Raw genomic sequence first — 21,177 nt, forward strand, 5'->3', positions numbered from 1 at the left:
TTTGCTTATTGCATCTGATACGCGCGATTTTTACGCGAGCATTTTAATGGTCAATCTTATTGGTTGAAATCTTTGTATGTGCTACACTTGCTATATAAATTTTAAAAGATTTTGAGTTAAATACAAAACAAAGAATTTAATAGTTACAAAGATAAAAAATTTTTTTATGTCACGAAATCATTATCCTTCAAATTATCAGGCATGGCCTAATCAACAACCGCAATCGGCCCAATGGCAATACCAACAACAGCAACAGCAACAGCAGCAACCAGAGTATTTACAACAACAGTTCATATATCAAACTCAGCAACAAGCCCGAATTCACGGTCAGCAACAAAACTATTATCAACAACCGCAAGCTCAATATGGATATATGGAGTATTCTCCTTCACCTTATAACAGGAGTTACGAATCAATTCCTTTTGTGAGCCCCCAAAACTCAATGTCCGCTCCTTTGTCACAAAATTCTTATCATATGACTCAACAACTTCCTCCAGTAAATCAATACGCTCAACCTCAAATTTCACAACAACAAAGTCAACAGCAACTTTATCAACATCAATTACAACAACAATTTGCACAACAGCAATTGATTCAGCAGTCTCAACAGCCAGTTCCTCAACAAATAACACTCTCAGAACATTTGGCTCCAGCACGTCAATTGTCGCAACCTATAGTACCTACTCAAGCTCTTCCACAAGCTCCTACACAAATTAATGTGTATCAACAAACACCATCGTCTCAATTTTCACAGAAGTCATTACAAGAACCTCAATTACTTCCATATCAATTGTTATGGTATCTAGCAGAACATTATTTAACAAAAGCATCCGCTTTGCCCACTTCATCACTAGCCAATTTTCCAACACTATCTCCACAACACCAACGGCAAATATTGGCAGCGATTAATTGTTTGGAGGCAGTTCTTAAAAGTATAACGAATGGGAAAAATTATATGACATTAATTGAGTTGAAAACGCGCTTTAGGTTAAGTCAAATTCTTTTTTGGTTTACTGATAATATTCGAGAAGCAGAAAATCATATACAGAAAGCGATTTTGCTTTCTCAAGAGGTAAATAAGATATGGATAACTAAATAGATTAATAAATTCATTCTTTAATGTATATACATTTTTTGTGTTTTGAACAGCTGGATAAAGTTACGGAGCTCAAGTTCAGAATGATTGATTTTCAATGTAATATTCTCAAAAGCACAAAAAACTTTAAAGCAGCGAAAAATCTTATGAAATCATGTATAGTTGAAGCAATAGAGTGTGTGAATTGGTTTTTCTTTTTTCTTGTTATTTATATATAACTCATTCGTATAAAAATATATACTCACTTTAAAAATTCGAATATAGGAATAATACACCTAATTGGACATATCACTTTTTATTGCAATGTGCAGAATTTCACTATATCGAAGGAGATTTTAATGGATGTTCGAAAATATTAAAGCAGGCAGAGTCAATGGCTGATCAGAAAGGAGATGTTGAAATGAAGGTATATATTAATATCAACACGAATTTAAAAAGTAAAATGAATTTGGAAATTAATTTTAGTTTATATTTTATAGGCTTGCCTTCTAATTTCAATGGCTCAATATGCATTCTCAAGTCAAAATTATCCAGAAGCACAACATGCTCTTGCTGAGCTCTCAACGGTTTATTTTCCACCGCCTTCAAGTCGTCCTCCACCAACATATCATATATTCCCAATATCCAATCAGCTCCTTTATTTACATTTTTCATTATTATTCATTACGTATCATATGCATACTGGAAATATGAAAGCAGCAACTGAAAAGTTAACAGAGGTGCATCAAATTTTAGATCAGAAACAGGATGAAGTTACATTGGATGAATTAAAAGGATACACCACGGTAAAAACGATTTATTTCATCGAGCAACTTATAACTTATAATTCAATGATTATATGTAATTTATTAATTGTTATTTTAGATACATATATCAGCTGCACCAACGACCTCAATGACCACATATGCGAATGCAACAACAGCAGCACAAAGTCTACCGGTCACAATCCGTTGGCTATCAAAAGCCGAGATTTATACTCTTACATTTTTGATATCAGGGATATGTAATCGTGGAGATACTTCAACAATAAAGTCTATTATATTCTTGACAGAAGGATTAAAGATTGTTGAGAGTAATTCATCCAAATAAATTAGTTCATGATTTAGTTTAGTCTATTTAACTTACTAATCCTTTTTTAATTTACAGGGGAAATATATTCGAATGATGGTAAGCATTAATATGTTATCATTTATCTATCATTATGGATGTATAACATATTTTAATTTTTATTAGACAACCAATTTCCGATCCATGATGTCATCAAATCTAAAAAATTTTACGTTACATTAAAGGCATATATGCTTCAGCATCTAGTTGACTCTTATTTGATGAGATCAGATTTCGATGATGCCGAAAAAGTGAGTTATATTTGTTTAAAAGAACCATGGTGATTTTATTGACATGAAAAATTGTATTATATAACTTACATCTCTATATTTTCTTAAAGACTATTGCACAATTGATAAATTGGATAACTGAATATAACTTATGGGCACAATTCCATGTTTCAGTAACACTTGCATTAGGGATGATAAACCAATGCGTAGGTAAAACTTATGAAGCTATAGAACATTATAAACAAGTGGAAAAGGTAATTTTTTTTTAATCAGAATTATATTAAGTTGGTTTCACTAAATTATTTTGTTTCGATTAAGATTGCTGATAATAGAGAAATTAGAATATTATCTAAGGTTAACCGTGCATTAATAATGGTTGGAAGCGGTAACAATCACCATCAAGATGTAAGTATATTAAAGAAGTTTTTTTTAGATTAATTCAGCACTCAAATTATTCTTTATTTGGTGATAGATTGGAACAATAATAAAGGAAATAAAACAAGAATTGGTATACCAAACACATAATATAGATAATTTAAGAGCAGCATTACACTTCTTGGAAGCGTTATCATATGGTGATTTCTCACGAACAAAGTAAGGACGAAAATATTCTTTTATTTTCTAGAAGTTTCGTATTTTATCATTAATTTTTTTAAAAATATTTTCAGGGAACATTTGGCAGAAACTTTAAAATTGTCAACAACATTATTTAATAATCAGCTTAAATCTTTAACGCTTTCATATCTTGGTGAAATATTTTGTGCTGAACATAATGAACAAGCGGAAAAAATGTTAAGTGCCGCATATCAGTTATCAAAGGATGCCAATAATGACTTGGGATGTCTTGTTTCAGGTCGACTTTTAAAAGGTATATATAGTAAATAAGTCACAAAGGGAAAAAGTTCTTATATTATGTATTTTACACATTATATATATTAATTGAAATTTATTTATCATTAGACATTTACAGATTTCAACATAATCAACTTAATTATACAAACCGAGCGGCGTTTAATGAACAACATGAATTGGCAGTACAGAAAACACTCGCAAATTGGAGCGAAAAAAGAAGAGTTGTATTGGATTTGATCGAAAATGATGGCAGTAAATCAAGTTCTACTCCCATAATACAACATAATGCTAGTGGTGAAAATAGTATGGGTTCTTCTAATACGAATATGATGCATAGTGTGCCAGGAGGTGGAGGATATGTATAGACCGCGAGTCTTGTTAAATCTAATATATTTTTCTGTAATAGATTCTTGTATAGATCTTTAATTATATATCACCGAAATTTAATATAATAGTAAATTTATTAATTTATATTTCTAGGTACATTGTATATTATATTTAAGTTATATAATTATTATATTTTAATAATTATTATATTTAAGTTACATAGTATATTTAAGTTATTTATTATGATGTAATTATTCACAAGATTAGAACCATTTGGGAGTACCATTTGGGAGTACCATTTTTAGTCCAGAAGACTTGCTAAAACAAGTAAAAAACAAGTTTCATTTATTGTACGATAAATATAAATCTTGTCAAAATCTTGTATATTGTCGTGCATTATTTTATACGTAATATGGCATATTGTGTAAAGTCGCAAGAAATAAAAAAAATATTTCGTTACTTTCAGACTCTCAGAGGGTTGATTGGTATACATATATTAATTAATTAAATGTTTATTTTCGTAAGTAGATGTGTACGAAGATCGAAGCATACTTTTTTTATTTTCGAACATTATAATAACTTATACTAACACAAAAAACGCCCGCTTGAGAAGTTAAATTACATCATTGTCTAATTACATCATTGTTAATTAAATAAACAAAGTTTTAGGGGATCATTCTTATGCGAAAAATTTGGAAATGGTATACTCAAATAAAAAGTCCTATGTATCTATCACACATTTATACAGCTATCGAGTTTAATTCAAGTTAGTATGGTTAGTATGTCATTAGTAGTTACACTACATAATGCATAATGCAATCCATGTGCAGGCGAGAAAAATAAAATAGTAAACAAGAAGAAAATAGGTCAACATTTTTCATTTTTTTTTCCAAAAATTTTTTCTCGTTATTTTATTTTTTTTTTAAAAAAAAAATTGTTTTCTTTTTTCTTTTCTCATTATATAAAATTATATTACCAAGCGAATTATAGAAAAATGGGAGCGTGTTTGTCTCGGAATAATAAAAGTAATGATAATAATAACATGAGGGAAATATTGCTCTATAGAGGAGAATTTTTGGGAGCAGATTTAAGAGCAATGTTTAATAATCCGGTGTATAGTGACATTATAATTACATGTAAAGATGGAGGAGTAGTATATGGGAGTAAATTATTATTAGCGGCAAGATCAGATGTATTTGCTCGATTGATATTAAATAACGAAGAAAATAACAATAGGAATAATAATAGAGAAAGTAGAAATACTTTCAGTAGTAATGATAATCATATAACATTTACAGAATTTAGTTCATCAACATTATTAATAATATTAGAATTTTTATATATGGGAGATATAATGATAGAATCATTAACATTAAATAATATAGTAGAAGCATATTTAGGAGCGGAATATTTTTTATTAGCAGGACTGGAAGAAATTATCATAACATTTTTGGATAACGCATTAAAATGTAGCGCAGATAATAATTTAGCAGCCAAGTTATTAACACAGGCATCAGAATTCATGTTACCATCGTCAGATGACCTATTTTTTCGTACGTTACATAATAGTTTGGTTGTAACACCTTTGGAAACTATTGAATATCATAATTTAACAGCTGAGGGGTTATCATTTATATTATCGCCCACTAATATGGATACAACTTATGAAGAATTTGTTACACCAGAATATGGTGTATTTCGTTATATTGTTTTATGGGCAGCACATCATTGTAATAACAATAATTTAGTCGTATCATACTTTGAACCATTATTACCGCCATCGGATCATGCTGAACATTTAGATGCGAATGAGATAGAACAATTAAGAAAATCGCATGAAAAAAATAAAAAAAAATCAAAATCCAAAGAAATCAAAGATATGATTATGGCATTATTAAATCCATTATTACCATTTGTAGATTTTAAATTAATTCATCCTTCAGTATTAGCGAATATAATTGAACCGTTGGATATTATAGTGCCAAATGATATGTTAAATGAAGCTTTTAAATATCAAGCTCAATTACCTGCAGGTTCAGGTCCAGGACGTAATCGTGGTACTATAGCAGCTAAACCCGAAAATTTGAGATTTCAGTGGAGTCAACAAGCTCATGGTAAACAATGTGTTTTATTGGAAAACGATGTTGCATTAAAATCAAATACGAGAAAATACGAATGGGCTAGAGCGTCGCTACCTATTCGAGGCCACGAAATTTATGAATGGGATATTTATATTGAAGAATCTTGTAAACATCTTTGGATTGGCGTTTGTACCGAAAGAAGAGATAAAGTAAATTATTCTTCTTATTTGGGAGGGACCAATTACGGTTGGGTATTAGGTTCAAATGGATTACTTTATCATAATAATCAATTGAATCAGTCATATTCTAAAGGATATGGTGTTAAATTTGGTAAGGGTGATAGAGTTACTGTACACCTTAATATGGGTAGTAGATCTTTAGCTTATTCTATTAATGGTATTAGACACGGTGAAGCTTGGAATACTTTACCTGCTGAACTTTATCCTGCAGTATCTCTTAAGAAACCTGCTAAAGTCAGAATTGAAATGCACAAAAAACCAATTATAATTGATAATTCCAAATATATGATGCCTCAATTAGCTCATACATCCAACTTATCCAACTTATCCAACATGTCCAACATGTCCAACATGTCTCACTCATCCAACTATTCTCACTCGGTCAATTTACCTCACTCAGCCAATTTACCTCGCTCAATTCACTCACCTCACTCACCTCACTCACCTCACGCACCTCACGCGCCTCTTACATCTCACACATCTCATTCACCTCATAGACCTCAGTCACCTCACAGATCTCAATCGCCTCATTCACCTCACAGACCTAACTCGCCTCATTCACCTCATCCAAATATTCGAATAAATACTTCGATTATTTCTCCCATTATTTCTCCCATTAACACTCCTATTAACACTCCTAGACCTACATCGCAGGTGACGGCTGAATAAGAGAGGGAGGGAATAGTGTTAGGCGATCAAAATATATTTTATTAGCATATTCTTTGTATAATTTTTTATTTTATTTATTGTATTAATTAGAAACAAAACTTTATATACAGTATACACTAGTACATAAACATATATATATTAATAAAAAAAAAATCATCTTTACTTATTGTTACATTACATGTTTTGAAAATAAATTAATTTCTGATAATCATCTTATGATGATCGCCAAAAAACTCGACTGCCACGTCTCTTGTCAAAAATTTACCTACTACTTTCAGTAAAGATTTACCTTAAAGAAATTCCAATTATCAATAATAATTTGAGAAAATCCTTTACTTTATTTTATATTTACATTCATAAAGTAGAAGGAAAAAAATACTTTTCGGGGGATATTTCTTAAATAGATTAAAGTTTTATTGTCTGTTATCTATTGGCTACTCGGCTGATCTACGTCTCGACTTGGTTACAATGGACAAAAAATTTTTTATATATAAAATCCACCATATTTTAACTTACCAATTTTACGATTTTTTTTTTTTTTAATTTAATATAAATATAAAATAAAATATGGTGAGGGATCTTATCATTTAATTTTTTTAAACTAAAAAAAAAAATTTTAAATTCAATATTAGGATATTTTTATGTAAACCTATCCAAAATAATCCTTTAAATAAATCCATTTAATTTTCTTTTAACACAATAAATACTTTTTTTTTAGAGTAATAAAACAACTCCCCTATTGAATGATGATCATGAATTAATTATCGTCGGAGCAGGAATCGCAGGAAGTGTTTGCGCAGCAACCTTTGGTAAACAAGGAAGAAAGGTTTTACTTATTGGTAATTATTTAATTAAATTATTATAATCACGTGGAATTTGACATGTCTAACATAAAAATTGTACTTAGAAAGAGATTTAAGTGAACCAGATAGGATAGTTGGAGAATTATTACAACCGGGTGGAGTAGCTGCACTAACTAAATTAGGTTTATCAAGTAAGTCAATAATGCTTATTTTAATTACAATTCTTATAATAAAAATTATTTTTATTTATATATTAGATTGTTTGGAAAATATCGATGCAATTCCATGCCATGGTTATGGAATATTTTATAAAGGAGAAAATGTGCATGTTTTGTATCCACCTTCTGGTGGTAAACCTTCTATTGGTAAATCATTTCATCATGGTAGATTTATTATGAACCTAAGAAAAGCTGCTGCAGAGACTCCCAAGTAAATATGATTTGATGAGAAGTTTAAAAAGATTAATAAGTATAAGTAATTGATTGTTGTTAATACAGTGTTACGATATTTGAGGGAACGGCGAATGAGATCCTTAAATGTCCAATGACTGATCGTGTATTAGGAGTCATGTGCACTCCTAAAGGACAATCTGGCATTACAAAAATGGTATATCGCACATGTTGTTTTATACACTTCGAATTAAAGTTTTAATTTTTTCTTTTTTCTTCTTAGTTTTTTGCGTCATTGACAATTATAGCAGATGGATGTTTTTCTAAATTTAGAAAAAACTTTATTTCGAAACAAGTTGCAGTAAAATCCAATTTTGTAGGATTTATATTGAAAGATGCTAAATTACCATTACCTAATCATGGACATGTCATATTAGGTAGATCCCCAATCTTAATGTATCAAATTGATACAAGAGAAACTCGCGTATTAATTGATATACCTGGCAAATTACCAAGCAACGGCAATGGGTCCTTAAAAAAATATATTGAAAATGAAGTGTTACCTATTATACCAAAAAGTGTACAATCTTCTTTTTATGATGCTCTTCAAAGTGAAAGATTAAGAAGTATGCCAAATAACTTTTTACCTCCTTCCATTAATATTAATGAAGGTTTAATTCTTTTGGGTGATGCTATGAATATGAGACATCCATTAACTGGAGGTAAGCAAATTTATTATCAATTGACTTGTATTTAATATATATCAATGACAAACTCTCATTAATGTGACAGGTGGCATGACCGTGGCATTTAATGATGTAGCTATTTTATCAGATTTATTATCACGTGATAATGTTCCAGATTTTGATGATTCGAACTTAATTTTGGCTCAAATGCAAGTTTTTCATTGGAAAAGAAAATTTTATTCAAGTACCGTTATTAATATACTTGCTCAAGCTTTATATGCTTTATTTGCTGGTGATGGAGATGAGTATTTAAGAATTTTGAGAGAAGCTACTTTCAATTATTTGAGATTAGGAGGAATTTGTGCTTCTGATCCATGTGGTTTATTAGGAGGGTGAGTAGCTAACTAAATACTTAACTGAAATTTATTTATCAACTAATTACAATTTTAATCATTGTTTTTAGATTAATTCCAAATCCAACAGTTTTAGTTGGTCATTTTTTTGCTGTTGCTATTTATGGAACTTACAAATTATTTATTAATGGAAAATTAACAGATTTTCCTCAAAATATTCCAAAAAGTATTTTAATACTTTATACTGCTTGTTTGGTTATATTTCCTTTTATATGGTCTGAAATGTTGGCTTAAAAAAAGTAGATTGAAAAAAATTTTAATAAATTAACTAATTAAATAATTTATTATTTTATATAATATAAATATGTGAATAAAAAATTTATTAAGTTAAATTTTATTTATTAAATTATATAATGTATTGTTTTTTTTATTAAATTTAACAAAATATTTCTTAATAATAATAAAATATTTAATAATAATTTATATTTTATAAAATAGTATATATTATACAAAATAAATATAAAAAATTTGATATTATATAATACTTTTATACTGATAGTAAGTTTTCTATTAATTAATATTCTATATTTTTTTTACTTTTAAATTCTTTATATTTTAATATTTTAATAAAAATAAAAAAAAAAATATTAATATATTTTCATATGAATTTTTCTAACTATCACCAAGAGGTGGTGACTGAAATTATGATGATCAACCAGCATTAAAAATATATAGTACCAATAAAAATTAATAATTCTGGCCAATGGTGATAATTACCTTCTGGTGATTTGAAGTGAAAAACTTTTCATATTTCTTTAATATAATTAAATTTTCCATTCCTTATTTTTAAATTCAATTTTATTTAAAAAATTAAAAAAAACAAAATATATTTTTCTTTATTTTTTTTTTATAGAGTTTTTAATACTATAGATATGGAAAAAATTTAAAAATTACATTTGATTCATATTATGATAATTTGGGCTAGCATTATCACAATGCATGGAGTCAACCCAAATTATCATAAGTTCTGGCCAACATATTTTGGGCTGATTATATGAAAATCATGCAATTTCAAATGCTTATAACTTTTTACATAGACCTTCTTTGACCAGTAATTTGATAGAACTTATCTCAAAGGATAAAGTTAAAGAATGGCCAGAAATGACGTAATTTAAATTTTAGGATTTTTGATCCCTTCCCTATATCATCATTCATTTAGAAAATGTAAAATTAAAACACAATTCTGACTAAAATTATATTAACTATAAGTGTCTAAAAATGGAGGCGTATAACATCATTATGGTCTTAACCCCCCTTCCCCCCTTAGGAAATGATGTCATTTCTGGCCATCCCCTTACCAGTAAATTATATTTTTTTTAAGAAATTGAAAGATTTTTAATTATTGCATTTTTATTGTCAAATATAAACTTTCAGCACCATACTTTACTAAAAATGGCCAATTTTTTGAAATGATTTTGTAATAATTTTAAAATACTACTAAAATACATTTAATATATTAAAATGTTTTTATTATACTTTAGTTATTATTTTGTAATTGTATTGTATCTAGGTCTATAAAAATATCTCAAAATAATATCACAATAATTTTTTAATGCTTTTATTATTATTTTATTATTATAATATAATTAACTTTGATATTATTTTAATATTTTAATTTCAAAAATTAGTGCTCCAAAACGAGTCGAGTTGACGTGCGAGTTGGTCGAGTCGAGTCGAGTCGAGTTGAAAATTACAATCAAATCGAATCGATTCGAGTCGAGTTAATGATTTAATAAAATCGAGTCGAGTTGAGTTAAGCCGAATTAAACATAATTCCGGCCAAATTTATGGAATTTCCTTTTTTGGAAATTATGTTACACAAAATCCGAGACGAAAAATTTTTGAAAATTACAAAAATGGAATTTTGTGGAACGGCTATCGCCAGAAAAGGAAATGATCGGCATAGCCGAATTAAAATCACGTGATTTAATTCGACTCGATTTAACTCAAGTCGAATCGAGTTTACATATAACTCGACTCAACTCAACTCGTTCGGAGCTCTAAATTCATATATAAAATTCTTTACAGATTCTATTATAAAAGGAAATTTTATATTAAGGCAATGACAGATATTACCTAATATTCTAGAAGGAGAGGAGGTAGTTGAAAATCTTAGGTTACATATATACTATATAAGAAAATTACATATATAATATATTTTACTTGGGGGAGGGGGAATAAGCTCTTATAATAAACTGATATTAGGTAATATTTGTCATTGTCCTTACATTATTATGATTTTTTTCTTTTTTAGCTAATTAACCAATAAAATTTAAAAAAAAAAGTAAGGTAAAAATTATTAGTAAAGAACCAATTTTCTATAATAACCTTTATTATAAGTAAGCAAAATTCTGTACTATCAGATAGGAAAACCTTCTAAAGAAGCAATTCAAATTCTTTGATTTCATAGTTCTACTACCTATTTATTAAAATTGATTAATATAATAACTATTGTATTTTTTCTAATTCTTGATCTTTATAATAATCATATGATCCTATTTCTTAAGACATGAAAAAATGTTGAATTGGAACCAGATGAAAAGGATGTTGTATAAAGTTATTTTACAAACATTATCCTAAAATACTGGTTCATATTCAGTCATAACTAATATGATTTATTTTGGTAAAGCATACTATTATTTTTTCTTAGTTAACTAAGTCTTATTATCTAATATCATATATTTATTTGTATTTAATTTTGTTCTACTATTGGAAGGAATTAAGGGAGTATTATAATTACTACTTATATTTAAATTTCTAAAGGCTATTTCTATAAAAGTAAAAATCTGTCTTTTTTCTTTTAGAATATAGAATATGGCTTTAGCATTTAATTTTGTGAAACTCTTAACAGAATTCTTTATTAAAGAAATCAGTTGCATATCATCTAATTGATATTTGTTATTTTTAATAATTTTTATATTCATCAGTAAAATTTTATTTGATACTAGCATTCTGTTGATATTAACATTACAGCTTATTTTAGAATATCTGCTACTATATAAATTAGATTTAATTTATAATTTTATAAATTATCATTATATATTTGACTTAATTTTAACTTATTATTTAATTCGTGATCTGTCTCCGAACCAGTAAAAACTACTAATAAATTTTGGGAAACTGGTTTTACAAATTAATTATCCCTTAAATGGCTTTTGAGCTGATTTGCCCAGAATTTTTTTTTTTTAAGTGTTATATAATAATGTTCTGAGTATATTGAATGATAAATTTGCATCGTCAAATATTAATATTACAAGTTTGATCAACATATACTGCCATTTAAGGTTACGTTGTTATACAAATTGGCGATATTGCCTAAAAAGTAACCAGCTAAATTTGTATTACAACCCAGCTGAAAAATAGTGTAACCAATTGCTTAAAACTGAGGGAATCAAAGATCCATCAAAAATTTTTACATTGAACGATTAGTTAAAAAATTTTTTCTTTAGCGACGCTAGATTCCTGCCTTTAAAAATGCCATAATTATTCAATACAAGAGGTAGGACAATCACAAAATTAATATTTTTTTATTAAAATATTATTTATATGCTGGTAAATAATTTATTTAAAGGTTATAAACAAGAAAAAACAAAAAAAAGTATTAAAATTATTTATTTCTATTAAACACAGGTTGTCGGTGTATCTAGTAATTTTGAATAGTTAATACTTTTGGAATGTCAGTTCTTCTACTCTAATAATTTGTAAGTTCATTTCACATTTTCTGCGTGCTATATCTATTACTCTTATCTGAATTTCTCACTAAATTAATTTGCAAAATAATTCCCCAAAATGTATTGGTAGATTTCACTGGTTTGGAGACGGATCACGAATTAATAGTTATAAACATAGTTATATTTAATTATAAAATAGATTAATAAGAAAAAATAATTGTTATTAATAAAAAAATTATTTAATTTTTCTTTATTAAAATAAGATTTAATTATTTAAATTTTCAAATCCTTTATTTATTTTTTTGCTTTATTATAAAATTTGCTTTATTTTTATAATTTTTAAATATTCTAATATATATAAAGTTCAAAATTTCTAATTTTAATTGGAAAAAAAATTCCTCTCTAGTCATATAATTAGTAAAGACCCTGGATATCACATATATAACTCATAACTGATCTGCATAAATTTAGCATTTTTTGCTCCTGCTAAAATAAACCTAATTTACTAAAAATCAAATTATCACATTTTAAATCTATACTAATTTTCTAAAACTCAAAATATGAGTTATAGTAAAATTCTAAATAATATAAGTTTAAATTTGCTTAATAAAATATAATTTTAGTTTATTAAAATTATTTGTAAATCAGTAAATTTAATTGTCAATTTAAACTTTCATTTGTTTTATCTTCAAGTAATGCAGTTGCAATAAGTCATGTATAATTACAATTATTTATAATTGCAAAAAAATAAGTCATTATATTATATTTGTTAGTTTGAGATGTAATATCAAAAAATAGAATATCATAATAATACATTCATAAAAATTGTTGATCTGATGTCATCTATAATAATCCACATAATTATCATTCAATTCCATTAAATTTAGTTTTTATAAACCAATATGAGTCATTTATTTGTTGTAAATATAAAATTTTATTAAATTTGAAGTATCAAATTCAATTCTTGATAATAATTTCTTTTTTAAAATTTAGATGGCATTATATAAATTTTTCTATTAGATTTTTCTTTTAAGAAACTTTTCTCTTAAAAGCCAATTAATGGTTTATATGCCAATTATTTTATTTTGTATACAAAAATCTATAAATTGAATCATATCTTTACCAAGCTTACGATATTTAGTAATATTAGTTGAAGAAAAAAGTATCATTTGATGATTGTATTTATCAACACAGTAATGAACAAAATTCTTAAAGAGTTTTTTAAAAGATTTCCATTAACTCTCCATTTATATTCTGTAACTTTAGACTGGTGATTTCTTTGATTATTTGTTTATAGTTACTTGCATAATAATATTTCTAATTAATTTTTCATAGGATTTTATTATCATTATTTTCAGTTCTTTTCTGCTAAATACTAAAACCTTTCTTTAACATATAATCATTTAAAAATTTCTCTGCTTTATTCCAAATTTGAAAAGTTTATTCTAAAGTTAAGTTTGAAATTGGATTTTCAATATCTTTTTAGATAAAAAATTGACAATTAGAAAATTTTGATGTTGTTTATCATGTAATAATTCAACATTTGTTAAAGTTTCATTCAAAGAAAAATTAAAAATTTTTTCAGTCATTTCTATAATGAGAAATTGTATAACAAGTAACAAAAAAAGTTTACAATTGTAAAGTTTATTGTAATATGTAAAGCAAGCTTTTTATATGATTTATACAAATCATATGGAATCAGTATCATGTAAAAGAAGAAAATTTACCTCTGGTGAAATGTAATTATTTCCTATAAAGTTAATTTATAAATTAAAATTAATTATAATTTTTATTTTATATTTTTAAAGAATATAAAATAATTTTTTCAAATACATCTAAAAGGATTAATTACCATTAAAAACTTGCAATAATCTATATATTTTTAATGATAAGATTTGAAAAATTAAATTCAAATCTTCAAAATCTAATCAAAATATTTTTCCATAATTTTTTTCTTGACTTATAATTGGATTATCTTTTCTTTATATAAGCAAATATATGATTTTTAAATTTCAATATAGAATTGCAATTTTTTATATTATAAAATATCTTTTGCAACTTTATTTTTATATTTTCTGTAATAAAACTAAAAATATATCCTATTAATTTATATAATATATATTTAATATCTTTTTCATCATTAGTTATAAATGGAACTTTTAGTATAAGTAAATGAAGTAATATTTATTACAATTAAATTATTTACAAAGTTTTACAAAGTTATCAATTTGTTAATAATTCACTTTTAAAAAAAATCTTTTTATTATAAATTGAAGCTGGCAATTTATAAATAAAATATAATATTTTGTGTAAATTTTTACTAAATTTTATAGTTTTATTATTATTTTTTTTATAATAATTTTCATATAATTTTTTATTTGATGATTTTTTTTCAAATTTTTTAAATTTAGATTTTTTTCTTTAAATAGTTTTTCAGATAATTTTAGATTTTTTTTTATCATAATAATCTCGGATTTTTTTATCAGGTAGCCCTTCAATTAGTTTTCAGATTAATTTTAAATTTTTTTCATCAGATAGCCTCTCAAGCTGGTAATTTTTTATATAATCTCAAATTTTTTTTATCAAATACCTCTTTAGTTAGTTTCTTAGGTAATTTTAGATCTTTCCAATAGATAATAATTCTAGATTTTCTTTATAAAAACTTCTCTTTAAATATTTTAAATATCTGATATTCTGACTTTTTATCAAGTTTATCTTTATTCTTTCTATATAAGTTAATACTGTATCATTAATATTTATTTTCTTTATTTTTCTTTTTTTTTATCTTCATTATCATTATTTATATCATTACTGTTATTTTTATCAAAACTATTATCTTTATTATCCTTAACATTTGTTTTAAAAGTTAATAATTAAGTAGAAAAAAAGATTATATTTTAATAAAACTTAACTAAAGTTTTAATATTAATAGAATTATCAGTAATAGTATTACAAGTACTTTCTATAAAATAAGAAAAACAATTACTTTCATACTTTTTTGGGTATCCGATCAAAATCTCGACAGTCACTTGCACGACTAACACAAGATCGACAACAAAATCTCGACAATCCAAAATCTCGGCAATCCAAAATCCCTACAAGTCATTATATCGACAATTTTGTAATGTGTATTCTAATAAAAAAATTTGTTGCAATATGTATAATATTTAGTTTAAATATGTTATAATTTTGTCGGGATTTTGACTTGTCAGGATTTTGACTTGTCAAAGATATTGGATTGTCGAGATTTTGATGTCGGTCTTGTGTCAGTCGCTCAAATGATTTTCGAGATTTCGTACCAAACCTTTTTTGTTATTAGTTAATTTCTGCAAAATTAAGGAAAGAATTCGGAATTATAAAGAATTGATTCTATTTTAAAAATAAACTTATGCACTTTATTTGAGAATGATGCAATAATTAATTAATTATGCAAAGAGAAAATTATAGCATTACAAAAGATTGATTGTTTTTTTTAGTATTTTGTAATAACGATGCTCATTAATGATTATTTATAAGTATACCTATTTGGTGAATGGTATAATAATGTATATTAATATATATTACCTATTATCTCAGCTGTAATTGTTATTGGGGTAAAAAACTAATCATTTTTTTCCAACACTTTTTACAACAACATTAGTTACAGCACTTTTTGAACCACTTGTATCAGCACTTTGACCACTTGTATCAGCACTTAGACCAGGTCCATCTCTTAGGAATCTACATTCTCCGTAACCTAATTCTTCAATTTCCCAAGAATTGTGGTCGGAACCAAAAAATACTATACACGTATCACTTGTATAATCGTGATCAATATAATACCAATAAGGAGTATCTTGTTGCGTACGAAAATTAATTCGATATGGTGTAGTACTATCTAAAGTTTGCAAAGTTATAATGTCATTTTTCGGAACTACTCCTGAATCACCATTTTGGGGCATATGACCTCCACAATAGAAATTAATATATTCATCATGATGACTTAGACCACCAGGTATATAGGTTATGAAATTATGATTCGAATCTTCCATCCAAAGACTACAAACATCATAGTCTGTAAAAAAAAAAAATAAGAATAATTAATATACAATTTTTTATAAATTTAATCATTAAATTTAAGACTTTCTTACTATTTCCAAAGAGTGGCAAGACTAGAACCTCGAATGCTATTATATATCAAATAAATAAATTAAATTGTTATAAAGAATCGATTTAATATATATTTAAAAAACATTACCTTCAGTGCCTGGTACAAAAGGTGTGATACCCATTAGACAGAAGATAATGGTAAGAATGAAAAAAGTTAGATGTTGCATGATGGAAATTGCTATTGATATATTAATGATGTTTTAATTTTCTTCAAGATGTAATAACAATTTATCTCAAGTTCCATTGAGAAAGGTATGTGCATATATATATAATTTTTTAGTGAAAAAGAAATCATAGTTATACTTTTTCATTTTCGTACTAAATCTATTAAATCTATTGAAATGAAAAATTGAAATATGCATGAATCTTTGCTTCATTCTTAGTGTGAAAATGGTATATCTCAATTAAATAACAATAACACCTCTATAAAAAATTTTATCCGTTATTTCTGTAATAACTCCGTAAAATGAATAACGATAAATTCCGTTATTAATTCCGGAAATATGAGCCTTTTACGGAAAAAAGATTAAATATAAAAAACGGATCGACTTTTTTTACAGGGCACAAAAATGGAGTGTACTTCTTACCACAAATGAAAATAAACCTATTTTAGTAATTACAACGAATTCGCTATGCCGAAAATGTAGTACATTTGTTTATTTCATTATTTGACATTTTTGACATATTGTGAGATTGGAAAAAATTAGACCAATTAAATTATCGGCCCATTCTAATCAATGATGATTTAGGCCAGTGGAACATGGTTTGATTGAAAATTTACTCATTTTATAAAAGTAATTTGGGTATATCATGTGATAGATACTAATATAGATTTATAAATTACGTGATACAATTTTAATTTTTTTTCATAAATACTTTAGCAGAATAGCATTTATTAAGGTACGGAGTAAACCCGCGTGTCGTAACGCCATGATGATCGCATCAAATTACAGCTTATTCGAATGGTAAATTAAAATGGTGTTTATCGCCGTTTTCAGAAATATGTGTATTTGTTATTTTGTAAAAGTAGTTCACGTGCAAAATTCGAAACTCGAAATTTTGTGTAACAATTAAAAATTATCCAATAATATTTATCCAGATTTCACGTGCTAACTATTAATAATTAATTATCACACCTTCGCGTACAAAAAACAATTACAATGAGTAATTGCGAAGTTGAAAAACCAGAAACCTTTAGTATAAATGTATAATATTAAATAGGAACCTGTTATATACATGTCAAAAGTGCCTTTACTGTAATACTATTAAACCAACAATGCAACAAACTTTTCTTATCTTTTACAAGTGAATCTAAAATCTGTAATATCAAATGTTTAATCAATAAATAATTTATCAATTAATAAATTAAACATTAGTAATAGTTAGGGCGAACCATATTACTTTTAATTATTAATATTTATCTTAATCAATAAAGTAATTTTACAATAATAATAAATCAAAATAAATACATTTAAAACAACAAGATTCAGTTTTTCTTCTTCCTTGACGACCTTTAAATGGATGAATTACACACAATCCCAATGATCATAAATTCTTCTGATCTCATACACAGTAGAAACGCCAATGTAAAGACTAAGAGCAGTTTCTATTGCTGAAAACCCATCAAGTTGATGGTAAATGATACGGTATCCGATCAAAATCTCGACAGTCACTTGCACGACTAACACAAGATCGACAACAAAATCTCGACAATCCAAAATCTCGGCAATCCAAAATCCCGACAAGTCATTATATCGACAATTTTGTGATGTGTGTTCTAATAAAATAATTTTTGCAATATGTAATATTTAGTTTAAATGTGTTATAATTTTGTCGGGATTTTGACTTATCAGGATTTTGACTTGTCAAGATATTGGATTGTCGAGATTTTGTTGTCGGTCTTGTATCAGTCGCTCAAATGATTTTTGAGATTTCGTACCAAAACCAAATGATACACCATCTTATATCATTACTTAAAGTCTACCATGTTAATGCTAAATATTTTAAAAGATGATAAATAAGTAAAATTTAAAACGAAATTAAATCACAATAAGAACCAGAATAGTCTATAATAGTTTTAAATTTTCAAAAAAATGTTTCAGAAAAAAAAATCATGCAATATACCTCAGTAAGCAAGAATTATAAGAATCTCAACAAAGTACCGTGAGTTTCGTGATAAAGTAACTATCTATATATCATAAAATTTATATTAAAATCTTGTATAAAGTAATATATTTATATGGAAAGGAAAAAATCGCGTATTATTATAACAACTTACTGTCTTGTAATATATTCGTAAAGTTTTAACGCTATAAATTCGCAAAAAAATCGCAAAAATTCTCGTAAATATTAGCAAGTTTCGCGGCAAAAGAACTTTTCATATATTATAAAACTTATGTCAAAGCTTTATATAGAGCAGTATGTTCATATGGAAAAAAAAAATCGCGGTTTGTCTTAGTAAAGTGTAAAAGTTTTATATTCGGGAAAATTAAAATGTAAGTGATCACCGTGTGGCTTGGATTACACATATTTCTGAAAACGGCGATAAAGCCGATCGGATCTGATATTTTAAGCCTGGTGTTATTTAAGCCATAAACATAGTGATCATAAGCCTCAATTCATATTATAAGATATTTCTATCATCATACCGAACAACTTTGAGGAAAAAAAAATGGAAGAATCCCTTTCAAAAGAATGGCAAGATAATAAATCTGATCCTTCATTATCCGAACGAGAAAATCCTCTAAAATTATTAAAGTCAATTAATAAAACACAATTTATAACATTTTTCGTAACATATCTTAGTTGGACGTTTGTTTCATTTGACTATTTCATAGTAACATTTACTTTACCTTATATCGCTAAAGATTTTAAGTTGAAACCATCTGACGTTGCTGTAAGGTAATTATAATATTCATACTTAATAAATACAAAAATTGCGGGAGCACGTAAATTAAAATTAAATTTTAATTGTTTTATATTAGCATTACTCTTATGTTAACGTTTCGTCCATTAGGTGCATTAATATTTGGTTTATTATCAGACAAATATGGTAGAAAGTATCCGTTAATGGCGAATATTTTCATATTTAGTGGATTACAATTAGCTTCTGGATTTGCACCAAATTTTTTAACGTATTCCATTACAAGAGCAATATTCGGAATGGCTATGGGAGGTGAATGGGGATTAGGAGCTGCTCTTGCGATGGAAGCTTTACCACTTGAAAGTCGTGGGTATTTATTTATTAATTTTTTGTCTATCATCGTTAAAAGTTAAAATTGGTTGTCAAATATCGATCTCTATTTCAGGTTATTATCGGGTATTTTACAAGAGGGTTATGCTCTTGGATTTCTCCTTGCAGCGGTAGTATATTATGCTGTTATTACAAATTGGGGATGGCGCACTACATATTACATAGGATCGTTCCCAATTCTCCTAGTTTTAATAATATATTTTTTAGTACCAGAATCAGAAGAATGGAAAAGACTGCATGCAGAACGTAAAACAACTAAAATTAATCCACGTGAAAAAACTCGGTCAATCATAATAAATCATTGGAAAATATTTCTTTTCTCTATATTACTAATGACGGCGTTAAATTTTATAGTTCATGGTATGATAATTTATAAATATATTGCAAAATGTATACAATTTGTAAATTAATAATATCTTTTTTTCTTTTTTTTTAAGGTTCGAAAGATTTGTACCCAACATTCTTAAATGTTCAACTTGATTTTACACCAGGTCAAATAACATTTATAACAATAATTGCAAATATAGGATCAATAATAGGAGGATTTATAAATGGTTACATTTGCCATTTTCTTGGAAGAAAAAATGCGATGATAACCTTTACATTTTTGGCAGGATGTTTTTTACCTTTGTACGTTTTGCCAAGAAATTATATTGTGTTAACGATTGGTGCTTTTGCCGTATATCTTTGTATCGGTGTAAGTAAAAAATATACATATATTCATTTATTTGTGATATTACATCAGTGATCAGTAGTATAACAAGTATAACATTAAAAAAAAAATGATGTTAATGTATCTCTCACTTTACTAGGGTAGTTGGGGTTCTATTCCAGCTTATTTGAACGAAATAGCACCAGTTGAATTACGCGGAACTTTTCCTGGATTAGTTTATCAAACTGGTACATTATTAGCTTCTTCTTCTGCGCAGATTGAAGCATTTTTTGGTGAAATGATAAAAGAGGAAGGTAGTCCTGATTATGGGTTAACGATCGCTTTATTAACTTCTTTATTTGTTATAGTTATTATTATTATTCTAAAATTCACTAATAACGTTTAGATGTGTAAATGATCATCGTGAATGTATTACGTACTACGTAAAAATCTTTGTTAACTATTTATGTTATAAAATTTATTTCGCCATACAAATACAAAATTTATAAAAAAATCACGATTCCGGTGAAAAATGATATAATACTAATTATTTATTTATA

General features: G+C 26.5%; 5 protein-coding genes across 5 annotated transcripts; 4 read left to right on the forward strand and 1 right to left on the reverse strand.

Moving 5' to 3' along the window:
• Positions 1–166: 166 nt before the first annotated feature.
• On the forward strand, positions 167–3,969 carry OCT59_028211 (uncharacterized protein; the record flags this gene model as incomplete). Its single annotated transcript, XM_025313181.2, has 12 exons — positions 167–1,072; positions 1,150–1,271; positions 1,361–1,502; positions 1,576–1,881; positions 1,961–2,168; positions 2,243–2,263; positions 2,330–2,454; positions 2,544–2,687; positions 2,752–2,838; positions 2,906–3,027; positions 3,102–3,301; positions 3,394–3,969. 12 exons carry the CDS (start codon positions 167–169, stop codon positions 3,648–3,650), a joined length of 2,640 nt encoding a protein of 879 aa, XP_025187983.1. The 3' UTR covers positions 3,651–3,969.
• Positions 3,970–4,485: 516 nt separating this feature from the next.
• On the forward strand, positions 4,486–6,760 carry OCT59_028212 (uncharacterized protein). Its single transcript, XM_025313182.2, has one exon. The coding sequence runs from the start codon at positions 4,607–4,609 to the stop codon at positions 6,599–6,601; it is 1,995 nt and encodes a 664-aa protein (XP_025187984.2). The 5' UTR covers positions 4,486–4,606; the 3' UTR covers positions 6,602–6,760.
• Positions 6,761–7,168: 408 nt separating this feature from the next.
• OCT59_028213 (uncharacterized protein) lies at positions 7,169–9,126 on the forward strand (the record flags this gene model as incomplete). Its single annotated transcript, XM_025313184.2, has 8 exons — positions 7,169–7,171; positions 7,320–7,440; positions 7,509–7,595; positions 7,662–7,833; positions 7,902–8,010; positions 8,077–8,515; positions 8,586–8,871; positions 8,943–9,126. The coding sequence occupies 8 exons, from the start codon at positions 7,169–7,171 to the stop codon at positions 9,124–9,126; spliced, it is 1,401 nt and encodes a 466-aa protein (XP_025187986.1).
• A 7,042-nt stretch (positions 9,127–16,168) lies between these two features.
• OCT59_028214 (uncharacterized protein) lies at positions 16,169–16,834 on the reverse strand (the record flags this gene model as incomplete). Its single annotated transcript, XM_025309939.2, has 3 exons — positions 16,169–16,617; positions 16,694–16,729; positions 16,801–16,834. The coding sequence occupies 3 exons, from the start codon at positions 16,832–16,834 to the stop codon at positions 16,169–16,171; spliced, it is 519 nt and encodes a 172-aa protein (XP_025187987.2).
• A 2,549-nt stretch (positions 16,835–19,383) lies between these two features.
• OCT59_028215 (uncharacterized protein) lies at positions 19,384–21,109 on the forward strand (the record flags this gene model as incomplete). The annotated part of the gene is made up of 7 exons (XM_066147139.1): positions 19,384–19,613; positions 19,697–19,945; positions 20,021–20,075; positions 20,173–20,248; positions 20,320–20,325; positions 20,403–20,662; positions 20,778–21,109. The coding sequence occupies 7 exons, from the start codon at positions 19,384–19,386 to the stop codon at positions 21,021–21,023; spliced, it is 1,122 nt and encodes a 373-aa protein (XP_065993882.1). The 3' UTR covers positions 21,024–21,109.
• Between the last annotated feature and the right edge of the window lie 68 nt (positions 21,110–21,177).

The sequence above is a fragment of the Rhizophagus irregularis genome, chromosome 8 (assembly GCF_026210795.1).
Source record: "Rhizophagus irregularis chromosome 8, complete sequence".
Taxonomy (NCBI): domain Eukaryota; kingdom Fungi; phylum Glomeromycota; class Glomeromycetes; order Glomerales; family Glomeraceae; genus Rhizophagus; species Rhizophagus irregularis.